Source organism: Struthio camelus, chromosome 3 (genome assembly GCF_040807025.1).
Source record: "Struthio camelus isolate bStrCam1 chromosome 3, bStrCam1.hap1, whole genome shotgun sequence".
Lineage (NCBI taxonomy): Eukaryota > Metazoa > Chordata > Aves > Struthioniformes > Struthionidae > Struthio > Struthio camelus.
The window spans coordinates 139,538,095-139,550,312 of NC_090944.1; the positions used below are offsets into that span (position 1 = coordinate 139,538,095).

Genomic DNA, 12,218 nt, shown 5'->3' on the forward strand with positions numbered 1-12,218 from the left:
GGGCGGGGGGGGGGACAGCGCGCTTGCGCGGTGCGGCGGCGCGGCGCCATGTTGCCCGAACGGGCCGGGGGGAGGCGGTGAGCGCTCCGGTGTCGGGTTCCCTCCCCCCCCCTCCCTCCTCTCTTCACCCTCCCCTTTCCCCAGCCCTCGCCCGCCCGCCCGCTCTCCCTGGGGGCCGCGGCCGAGCGGGGCCTCCCCCGGCACCATGAGCGGCGGCGGCGGCGGCGGTGGCGGGCGGGTGTGCGACCTGTCCCGGCGCAACCCCCAGGAGGACTTCGAGCTCATCCAGCGCATCGGCAGCGGCACCTACGGCGACGTCTACAAGGTACCGGCCCCGCCGCGGCCCTGTCAGCACCGGACTCTCCCGCGGGGGGAGCCGTTGCTGAGCGGCACCTCACCCCCCGTGGGTGGGTGGGTTCCTCCCGTTGCCAAGCAACGGGGTCGCCCCCCCCCCCACAAAACCTGGAGGGGAGAGTGTCCCGTTGCCAAGCGACGGAGCGCCCCCACCCCGAGGGGGCTCTTCCCGTTGCCAGGCAGCGAGGTGTCCACCCCCCCCCCCCCACGCCGGTGCCAGGGAGCGGCGACAGCGTCGCCCTCGGCTCTGCCCGGCCCGGCCGCTGCCCCGCTCCGTGCCGCCGGCTTGCAGTAGGCTACTTGGACGTTTCGTCTTCCTCCGTAACGTACGTTGCTGTTCTGTGTATGCAGCTGAGCTCTGGGCTGGCGTGATGTGGCACCCCGTCCCTCTGGTAGGGCTGCGGCCCTGGTCACCTTTCTGTTCGCGGCACAGCGGAGGGGAGAGCTGAAGTTTATTGCCTGCGCTGTGTCGGAAGCGTTGTTCTAACCGTGTGTTGTCCAAGTGCCTGCTCTTCTGGCTTTGGCATCGCAGCGCTTGTTTACTTAAGCCAGCTGGATGGGTAGGTGAGACGGCGAGGAGGCGTTTAGAGGTCTTCCACAACGTGAGGTTCGGTCGCGCAGAAGCAGCGCTGATTCCACCTTCGCCTGTAAGTGAGCGTGGCTAGAAACAAAGCCTGGTCTGGGGCGGTTTTGGCTTAATCTGAGCTCACTTAGATGTTGTGAAAGTTTCAGGACCTAATAAATCCTCTTGTTATACTCCTAGTGTGCTTAACTCCCTACTTTATTAATTAGTTAATAGAGAGGGTTTTCTGTGGTTCCCCCCCTACGCACACACACCTTGCCAGCTTTCTTTGAGTATTTGTATCCTGCACTACTGCTTTAACTATTCATATCTATTCACTTCATGCTCTATGTTTTGTTTTTGTTTTTCTGCAAGCTGTTATTTTGATGTGTTCAGCTTTATTTCTAGCGCAGTTTGCAACTGGCCTATTGACTCTGGTGATGTCATTTTTATTAGATTTTGTTGAGTGTTCTTCACGCGGTTTTGTTGTATGCAAATTAACTAAGTCATTTGTGTTTACTGCTTAATTTTGAGGATGTTAACTCCAACCGTAGAATGAATATTTATATTTGTAATACCGCTATGCATGTGAAACCTGTTACGTTTCATTGGCTTTGTTGAGGGTTCCTTGAGGATTATCGTGCTTGCTAACCATTGCTGTAATCATCTTTTCACTGCTCTGTTAGCGGCCAATAGTTGGTGCTGCTGTTAACTTTTTTTTTTTTGAGGCATAAGTCCTCTCCTTCCTCAGAATGGATTTGTTTATGTTCACCGTCTACATGTGACGGTTGAGCTAGAAGTTGATATGTCAGAGCGTGGATACGCTAGGCTGGTATTATGATTATTTGTCTTTCTAGATTAGTCGGAGATGGGCACTTTCTAGCTTTTTGATTAGGTAGTGTAGGTTGTGGACGCTGTAGGGAAAATGAGATGTGCTTTTCTCCTGGGATGAATTATTGCCTGTTTCATTTTGAGGCCAGGTCTTTTCCAAGGTGCATTTGAAGAGGAGCACAAAACTAGACCAAAACCAATAACGAAGGGTACTTTTAATGTCCTAAAGAGCAAATAATGTGTTATGGGTCATGCACAAGTGAGCTTACAAGAGCTTTATCTTAAATTTGTCTTTTTTTTTTCCCCCCCTACAAAACCTCTTTCATTTGCTTCGTTCTGGCTTCCATAAATGAGCTTGGTCTGTGCTTGAGGAAATAAATGTGCAAAGCTGAGGTTTGCCAAGTGGTGATGGTGCTCATCAGTGGTGAAATCTCAGCAAACTTGATTCACGGGTGCCTGAGTGTACTTTGGGAAGCCTCAGACTATTCCATATAAATTGTCTTAGAACTGTGTTTTTTTCCCACTTAGCTAGGACAGCCACGTAGGCACGTATTTTTTCTGTTAGTTGGTAGGAATTATATTGCTTTAATAAGATGACAATCTCATTATGTTGACATTCTTGTTAAATGCTGACCTTTCCATAACCTGCTTTCCTGGCAAAGTTTTGAAGAGCTGAAAGCAGAGCAGGCTGGCATCTACTTCCTTGGTCCTTTTCAGTTTGACTTTCAACCTGAGTTGTAACAGTGCATGAACCTACTGTTTTGTAAGTAAAATATGTGATTTTTAAAAAAAGTAGATAGACTCTCTGCTTTTTCTTTTTTTTTTTGGAAGATCTTAGAATATAAAGTAAAAGCCTGTGGTGTGGGCTGAACTAAGGAGACTCTAAAGGGAATGAGGATGTTGGTCAGACTGATAAGATCCTACTGTTATGAGTTCTGCTGTTTGGCTGGTACCTGGAAACACGCTAGTGCACCGCAAAGTAGGAATCTTTGACTTAAGCCAATATTTTATAATCATCTGCCCTCCCACAAGCCAGCTTTCAAAGAGGACTTGGAAAAGGTGATAATGAATTTGTTGTAAGGAAGGTAACAGGTCTTTTTGTTTTTCTTGGACGTGCAATTTGTTCTGTCATCTACGCATAGTCAACAATTAAGTGTCTCTTCTAACTAGCACCAGTGCAAGCTTGCTGTAGGATATGAAGCTTGGTCTAGATTCCTTAGTTTCTATGTATCATGGGAACATAAATACTGGACATAATATTATTTTCAGTGATGGTTTGAAAGAGATATGAAAGATACTTTTTTTTTTTTTTTCCTCACTGCAGCTATGTTGCCATGATAGATAGATAGATAAAAATATTAAAATTACAAAGTTTTCATTACAAATTTAAGTGAAACACAGGACTTGGAAATAATCTGTTCCCTTGTCCGGAGATGTCCCCTCTCAAGGCTGCTAAAAGGAGTTAACGATGAAATCAAATTACTGCTTTGTAAGACAGTTGATGTTTCTGTAACAAAACACAGAGAGGCAGTTTGCTAATAGTGATTTTTCTGGAGTTGAGCTGTTCTTCAGTTTTGCATCTCATGTTTTCGTTTGTATGGTTTTTGGTTTTCTGTATCTGAATAAATTTTACTGCTCAAGTAACTTAACTTCAATATAAAGTCTAGCTTAGATTTTTTTTGATTGCAGTTACATGTCAGGGCAATTCTTGGATTTTATCAAAACTCTTGGTTTTTATCAAATCTTCTCATCCAAAATGACACCTGCTAGCAAGGGTGAAAACTAGTTCTGCTGTCATACGAGTTATTGCTGCCTTCTGTGTTTCTGTAGTTCGCTGGTAGGAAGAATTGCATTGTGTAGGACGGTGAGCAAAGTGTGAAAGAGGAGTTATGTTCTGTTGTGGAAAAGATACACTATTTTGTCCTGCTGAGTTTCAAGAAATATTTCTAGAGTTCAACAAAGTGGTTGCTTTATTCTTTTTGCTCTGCATTTCATCTCTAATGTAGAAAGACTTTTCTGTCTCCTCGCATGAACTTGCCATTGTGATCGTTCCTGTTCCCAAGGCCTTTGTCATTCATGCAGTCCTTTTTGGGGCTGGGTTACAAGTACTGCACACAATATTCTTAGGGAGACTGCACTAATCATTTGCGTAACAGCGCTATAACTTGCATATTCACCGTCCAGTTCTGTACATCGTAATACCTTTGGGTTTGCTCGTAGTTGCACGTAGATTTGAAGCGTGTTCTGAGGCAGTTGTAGATCCATTTCCTTTTTTGATACCGTTAGCTTACATCACAGCACATCTTAAAAAATAAGCGTTGTTTTGGGTTAATGAACTCTGAGCTCCAGTTGACATCTTACAGGTCATTCATCTAGTGTGGTCGGATCCTTCCGAAGATCTTAAACTTGTTACAAAAAGAAGAAAACCTTCCTTTACTTCCCACTTTACTGAAATTCAAGTAGTTGTGATAGTTAGTGAGATCACTGTTCCTCTGCCAGGGTATCGACAATATCATGTCTGTTGTATTTTGGTTCTTCCGTTATAGTTTCAACCAGTTAACAGATGAAGATCTAGAACTTTGTAGGATGCTCTTTGCTTGGGTCTCATTTAAAAAAAAAAAAAAAAAGGGGGGGGGGGAAATACATATATTTTTTTCAGTTGTCCAGTCATTTGGAATAGGAGCTGTCTTTTAGTGAGGGAAGTCATCTTACCAACTCGGTTGTTTCCCTCTGAAATCCTTTCAGAGTATCCTCTGGGTATCTCTAAGGAGCAGCTCATGACTCCTGCTCCCTTTTACTATCAGCTTTGTTCAGAACCTTTTCTGTGGTTTCTGGTATTACTCCTATGTATAGCTAGAAGAGAGCATGCCCAGACCAGATTAACTTGGAGAACCTTCCATTTTGCAGAGTGACACACACACACTTCTCCTCGTGAGTGCCATTAACTCATTTCCTTTCCTTGCTTTTCTTTCCCATGGTGATCCAGTAAGCCATCAATTATTTTATGGGTTCTCTGCTTCTCAAATACTTAAACTATGTCCCGAGGTGTGTTTTTTTTTTTTTTAAATGCCTTTTAGTTGTATGCTTTTTGATATCAATTTCAGTCTTGTTTTCTTGATATATCTTATTACTGTTCAAGTTCCTATTGACTTCACTAAGAATAAATGACTGTTCAGAAGGATCTCTGTTTCAGCTTTAATAGTCTTTTGAAGCTTGCCGATCAGCCGGACAGGTGGATGTTTTGCCATCCTGTTTTTACTGCATTGGGTGGTATCCGCTTTGCTGTCTGTGACTGTGGTTTCCTAAAGAAGACTCTATGCCGTGCTTGGGGAATTTTTTTGTCTTAATTTAGGATCTTTATGTTTAACAACATCCCTTTCATCAAAGCGTTCCTTTCTAAAATTGTGGTTCTACCAGATTTTGGTAATCATACCTCCTACTAGAATGTGGAACCTCATAATTTTTATTGTAACTCTGAGCGGTTCGACTCCTGTTAATCGCAACAGTGATCCTGTGAGATGGGGCAAACTGATGTAACAGCTCACGGTTGCCCTAGAGGGGAGATTCCCAACCTGATTCCTGGCTGTACGCTCGCACAGCTTACCCTGTGTTAACTCTGGAGCCAGGGCAGAGAACTAACCAAAAAAACCCCCCAAGACCTAACTGTTTTCCTGAAGAGCTGAACTAATCTCAATCAGGAAGTTTTTCTCTTTTTGTGCTATGGAGTGAGCTATCCCATGAAGCAGTAACTTGCTCTGTAATTGCTTGTCTAAATTCTGTTTGACAATTCTCGCTTAAAGTAGTCAGATGCAGCCTGTTGTTACCGTTTTAGATGTTGCTTTTTGGCCTAGTTTTTGTTGCAGCGTTAGGGATGTTATATTGCCAACTTCCATGTGAAGGACAAATGTAATCTTGGCCAGAGATTTAGCTCATGGACCTTGGATTTTATATCTATACTAGTCCAACTGCATGAACCTCTCTCTCCTTTTTTTTTTTTTAAATTTAATGTTGTGGCGTATACTAGGTGTAGTACTAAATAATAACTTTTCTCTTCCTTTTCTCTTTCCCTTCCTTTTCTTTTCAGGCATGTCGCACATCTTTTGCTCTCTTGGTGTTTCCTGAATAGATCCTAGCCGGGCACTGCCGTATTGCATTGCTTTGTCGTTCTCGGTTTCAGAGTAGAAAGGTCTTTCCAGTTGTGAGGCGTTTTGGTTAAAGAATTTTTATATAATGCAGTAACAGTAAAAAATAGACTTTTAGTTTTTATTTCTGATAGGTGCCTGTTTTTATTTAGTGTTTTGATCTGACATCCTACTGTTGTCGCAGAGACGCTAGTAACTGTTTCCATTATTTCCTGTTTAATTAGGTAGTGCTTACCCAGCTTGACTAAAAGGTGGTTGGTTCCTTCCCCCCCCCCCCCCCCCAAAGACACGGTAGTCTAGACCTTCAGAAGCGTGTCGCTCTTTTAGCCAGTGGTAGCATGTACATCTTTTTAGTTTTCCAGAGCAGACATCGTATAAATGCTATACACAAATACTATACGCGTTTAATGCCGTAACTGCATCTTGATGCAGACATTGTGGGCAAACCGCAGTATCCTCACTTCTGGAAAACCTGCGTAATGCATTGACATAATTCCCTCGTTGAATGGGCAGGTGAGTTGTACGACGGTTTTGATTTCTAGATAGATGATGTTTGGGTCACACTGCAGTAATGATGGCAAAGCAGGGGTAGTATTTGTGAAATCTGTGTTTGTAGGAGTTAGTTGCAGGCTCCTGCTCTTAGAAACAGGGATGAGAGTAACAGTCCTTGGCTTTTGCTCTTGCCTGATCATCAAAAGGGCTAGGAATTAGAGCACTTAGGGTGCAAGTAGAAGCCAAAAATGAATGTATATTTCCTTACAGAGAAGAGTGTGAGCCTCTCCAAAATTTTTGGTTGTGATTTCCAGCCCTGAAATATATTTTTGAAATGGTTCTTCAGCCATCTACCCCAAATTTATCCTCTAGTCTCAAAAATGTCAAGCAATCGGCAAACCTACCCCAATTAGACTGATTGAAAGCATATGGCAGTGTCCTCACCCTACTCATAGGGTCGGTATACAAGTACCCTCAAAGTAAGAGTCAAAGCCAGCTACCACTTTCAGCATGTGTTGAGAAAGCTTGAACTGCCCAGCGCTCCTTGATCTGTCGTTTGTATGAGCTCAGGTAAGGAATCGTTTTACAACCAGTGATTTTTAAGGGTATTTGATGAGACCTAATGATAACTGTCAGAGGTACTTCATCTTCAGCCTTTGCAAGGAGCCCTTGTGTCACTACAATCAGGACAATGTCTCTTTTATACCCAGATTAACAAAGGCAATTCACATTCTTACTTGTGACAACACCTTCAATGCTGATAATTCAGATGGAGTATGATACAAACTGGTAATTTATTCAGACTGTCGACTTCAAGTCGTATTTTCTTAAGTAATAATTCATGCCCATAAGAACTGGCAGCCTGCTTTTCCTGAAGGCATTGGTAACCTGAGTTAAATCAGGTTTTGTGATCCTTCTTTCTGATTTTCAGGAACGCAGGAGAACTTTGGTCCGAAGTACAACTGGCTGGCCAAAGAGTCACGTTACTGCTGGTGTTGAGGAAAGAAATAAATATCTAAGTTGAAAATGAAAAGACACAGCATTTGTTCTTTCCTGCCCACAGTTTCGAACAGTTCTTCAGTGTCTTGTTCTCAAAAGAAGCCCCTTTATGGTGAAAGGGGGTGGAACGTGGACAGGATAGTTTCGGCAAAGCCGCCTGCCACTCAAAATCTAGTCTTTTGGCTGGGATTTTGCATGTCCTCCTATAGATGTCTCTATAGATACGTCTGTCTACTACGGATGGTTTTCTGACATCGCCGCTACGTAAGACTTTGTGACAAGTATCGTCATGTATTTTGAGCAGCTTTGTTCTGAAATTCTTATCAGCTGCCTGCCCACCTTCTATCTGGCTTTAGCGGTCACAAGTATAGTGACCTGTGAAGCCATAGCTAGGGAGAGACATTCCTGGGAGCCGAACACCGTATTGTAAAAAATTTTTTACCAAATATCTTATTTTTCCTGTTGGATGAGCAATATCCCTGAAGCCTCTGAAATTTGATGGCTTTCCAGTTTTAGTCTTGCACATCCCAACTGAATGTAGGGTGCGTAGCTTTAGGATCTCATCACTTGTATCTGCTGCAGTTATGTCTCCTTGATTATCCTGCTGGTGCACATTGCCCCGAAGCAGGTCTACTAGCGGTAACAAGGCTCCCTGACAGTCTTTTTGTCAAAGCTTAAGTAATCTTTAATGTTAATCTTGGCAGTTGAAAAAGTACTGTCCTTTGATTCATGGACATCTTGCCTCTATGTTTATTTCTCCCTGTGAGAAGAATGTGTTGGGGAAAGAAATAAAATCAGGAATAAACATCTGTTGCTCACGTTTTGGTGATGCCTTGTTCTCTCTTGTGCTGCCCTTGTTCTCTGGTGCAGATAAAAGGGACTCTTATTCTTGCTATCCTTTGTGTCTTCAGCGTCTTTGTTCCACCCTAAGGTAAGGATTGGAGACACCGCTGCTGTGAGTGGGGTAACCAAATAATGACTCACAGGGAAGCTTGCCAGAAACCCCCTTTTTTTTTTTTTTTTACTGTCTTTTTTCTGCAATCTATCAAGTCTGCTTTATTCTCTGACTTTTTAGGGTTCCCACTAGTCTTAGGATCTATTCTTAACCACCTCTGTGGAAATTATCGTGCAAATGCCTGTACGCCTAGTATTACTGAAAAGCGTTGCCATACCAAGGAACAGTGAGAGGCTGGATGTCGGCTATGCTAGGACCTATCCAGAGCTCTAAACACAGGAACACACACTGCACTTCTTCCTGGACTTCATCACTGGATATTTTTTATAGCATTTTGGTTTCTGTCTTGCTCTTTTTTTCCCTTTCTGGTTCCTGAGCCAGCTCTCAAGCTGCTCTGTTAAAAATCAATACCTTATAGCATTTGGTGAGTCCTGCACCCTTGCAAAGTTAGTACTATAGATCAGTTTTCTTTAATAATAATTTTTTTAAAAGTATTTGAAAATGTGCATTGGCCATTCCAATCGTCCAGGCCATCAGCTCTTGAGCCCCCAAGCAACTCTTAAAAATGGGGTCATTAGCAGCGGGACAGGTGGGTAACCATCTGCATCGTTCACTTTTACAATAATGCTACAGATCTGATCTTTCATTTGAAAGTGGATGGGGAGGGGAGGGGAAGCAAAACCAGGGCCAGTTTCACTTTTTGTGCCCTCTCTTGGGGGCGGTCCAGCGCGGCGCAGCAGTGGGTACTGGGTCTCCGTCGGGGAGAGGAGAGGCAGTCGCTAAGCATCCTCCAGGAGCCGCTGCTTTGGAGCTGGGGAGCAGCTTTGCTGCCCTCTCCTTGTAGCTGGATGCAGGGGAAGTATCCTGCAAATATGGGGGAAATGTCCCCCTCCCCCCATTTGGTATTCTAACAGTTCTAAAAGATGAATTATTATTGTCATATTTTGTGTTGTTTCTTAATGACTTTGTAAAAACATAGCTTCCTTGTTTATTTGGCAAAACATATGCTTCAGCATGATGGAGCCTCGTGTTGGATGCAGCTGAGCTGTTGAGTAATTGCTGCTGAAGCTGGCCACAGTGCTGCTGAGATCAGGTTGCTGTGTATACGAGGGGAAGGCCGTTCTAATGCTTGCTTCTCGCTCCTCCGTTTGCTGGCTTGTGTTCTTAGCACCCTTACAGAAGGAGAGGATGCCCTCGCTGGCTGGCAGTAAGGATCATGGGGCAGGTAGTAAAAGAAGAGCAGAAAGCGTTGTGTTGTTCTCTTGGTTGCACTAGAAGGCACCTCTCTTGGTAGAAGCAGTCACCTCTTGTGCGGGGGAGAGCACCTGATGCTCCATGGGCCCTGCTTTTCTGCTTTGGGGTCCATGTTTATTATAATTCCTTTTCAAGCAATATCTCAGTGCTCAGTTACTTATGGATTTAAAAATGGAGATGTAGCATAATCAAGGACATGCGTAATTCCGGCCTGTTGTGTGCCTGCACAATGTTGCTTGAGCATACTTAAAGGTTAGAGTTCAAGATCTCAGTACAAATCAGCTGTTCATTATTTTTGTGAGATAGTTTGCTTTGTCATTAGAAAATAAATCCAGTTCGAGAAGTTTTGTTGGAAGAATACTTTCTACAAAAGTGTTTTTCTTCCAGAAATGTCTATGCTTGACTTCTTTCAATCGACTCGCGTGACTAGGGCTAAAGATTACTTGGTAGTTAAAATCTTTTTTAAAAAAAAAAGAGGGTATAATAAAGCAGGCAAAAGGACCTTGCGTTGAGCATTGGAGAAAAGCATGTTAGCCACTGAATTCTTACTGTTCGGTTTACTGTCATTAAGCAAAGACATGGATTATTTTAAACAAGTGTTTTGGATATAATATAACTCGGTAACAGTGCTTATCTAGTGAAAATATATGCTGTAAGGTCAATAAAAAAAATGCATAGTGTATCTGGAAGAAAAATCTAACCTTACCTGAAATAAACGTACAAGATATGTTAATATATTGGCTCATGCTGAGACTGTTTTTGCTTTAAAAAAAAATCGTTGTTTTGGACCCTTGTGTGTCTGAGCTGCCCTTTGACTCTGCATTGTCAGAAAATCTCGAGTTGAAATTGCAGAGTTGATCGCTGTGTTCTGCTCTCTAAATAGTTGTTTCTTGTGTGTTTTTTGTTTTTTTTTGTAGGCTCGAAATGTTAACACGGGTGAGCTAGCAGCAATTAAAGTAATAAAGCTAGAACCAGGTAAGTGTTTCTCATGTGAAATAATAAGTTACTGAAACTAAACATTTTCATGCTTAAAATACATTTTTTACGAAATCGATCGAGTTCACTTATTTGAAAAAGGGATGATTGTTGTTGCCTTCTTTCTCGTGTAGGGCTAAATATTTATGTTGTTCCTTTTAAAAAAAAAAAAAAAAAAGGTGACAAGCAAGATGTGAGAAGGAAAAAAACATAACTGGAAGACGGTTAAAGGAAAGCTGATTTAAAATTTCAGTTTGACCTGGGTTTTTCGGTCTTAAGTACTGCCTTTCCAACCCATGTAATACAAAACCCTGTTTAGAACAAAAGAAACGAGGAAGATTGCAAGACAGAGAAGATCTTGGCTGGAGAAGTATCAGGAAGGACGGGTGAAGTGATAGGTGAACCACAGCATCCAGGAATTGCGTATGCTCCTGAAATTCCTTGGGAGACTCAGGCTAAAACTTTGGGGCGTGCTCGATTTATGCTTGAACTGCGTATACGTTCTAATTTTACAAAGTTCATCTCCCTTACAGTTCAGTTATCAGCATGTGAGTGCTGTTTGATTAATCAGATTGGACTTGTTCAACACAAGTACTGTACTTTGGGAAGCAACGTGTCCATGTGTTTTGTTTAACTCATCACTGATGGTGTTCCATTTCCGGGTTACTGTTGGGGGGGAAGTGCTTTCAGTACTACCTGCTTTTATCCTTAAGGTCTAGGCAGCCCGAGAAGGAAAGAAGTTACTACTTTTGTCCGTTTTCTCTTGTTTCCGGAAGTGAATAAAAATGTATGTGTCGTGTGTGTGTGCATATATATAACTTTTTTTCCCAAAACAGAACAATATTTTGCTCTTTAATTCCAAAAGTATATGTTCACAATGCATCTTTTCTTCCAACTGAAAGTTGGAGTCTCAGGTTATCTTGGCTAGTTCTTCTGTTTTAACTTTTTATGGAGGTTCCCATCACTGAAATGTTTGGCTGTGCATAACGTGATGCTGGGTCGTTAAACCGGCTGAAACGAACAGCAATGCTGTGCCTCCCTTCGGAAGGAGGGATTCACATGTTTAAAGGTCTAGCCAGGAAAGAGCAGCAATAGCACACTTTAAGCCATCAGCAACAGACCACAAATAGGAAAGAGTTGACTGTGACGTTACCTTGCAGTCTGAAATTTGCTTTCAGCAGATAGAACGCATATGAGTATCAGATCTGTGGTTAAAAGGTAACATATTGACGACCAAGAATTTGGTAATGTCTTGGTAAAGACTTACAACTAATATTTGCTTAAATAATAATTTGGCCAGTTCTCCTGGAGTGTTATTTTGTGTTACATTTGGAATTTATTAACCGCTGTGTAACTGATACACATAAGCTTGCTGTCTATGCAGAGATTTTGGACGATAGCTTTGGCCTCTGGTTTGAAAGCTCTCAAGTTATGCTAAAGTGTGCTATGACTACACTAAAAGGAGAATTTTGACATAGCTCATCATGAGAGGATGACTTTGAATTTTCCTGGTTTTTTTTCAGTTTGCTTAAAGAGTCTCTTATAAGTTATTCAGGAAGTTAGTTTCTTTGTTCTTTTAGACCTTCATGCTTATTTTACCTATGAAGTCCTTAAATTTAATAAGGATGAGTTTTTTTTTTTTTTTTTTAACTGT

General features: G+C 42.4%; 1 protein-coding gene across 13 annotated transcripts in view; it reads left to right on the plus strand.

Annotated features, from left to right (window-relative positions):
* The first annotated feature begins 22 nt into the window (after positions 1-22).
* Positions 23-12,218, plus strand: part of MAP4K3 (mitogen-activated protein kinase kinase kinase kinase 3) — an 82,017-nt gene continuing 69,821 nt past the window's right edge. For 9 of the 13 annotated variants that reach the window (XR_011140559.1, XM_068940491.1, XM_068940492.1 and 6 more), the window contains exons 1-2: positions 32-325; positions 10,507-10,564. Coding sequence is in view for 10 of the 13 variants with exons in the window: in XM_068940491.1 (XP_068796592.1) it covers positions 206-325; positions 10,507-10,564 (178 nt within the window). In the remaining 3 variants the exon portion in view is untranslated. Of the gene's footprint in view, positions 326-705; positions 1,002-10,506; positions 10,565-12,218 lie in introns of those variants that run through there. The other 4 variants (XM_068940496.1, XM_068940498.1, XR_011140560.1 and 1 more) reach the window with 4 other exon arrangements.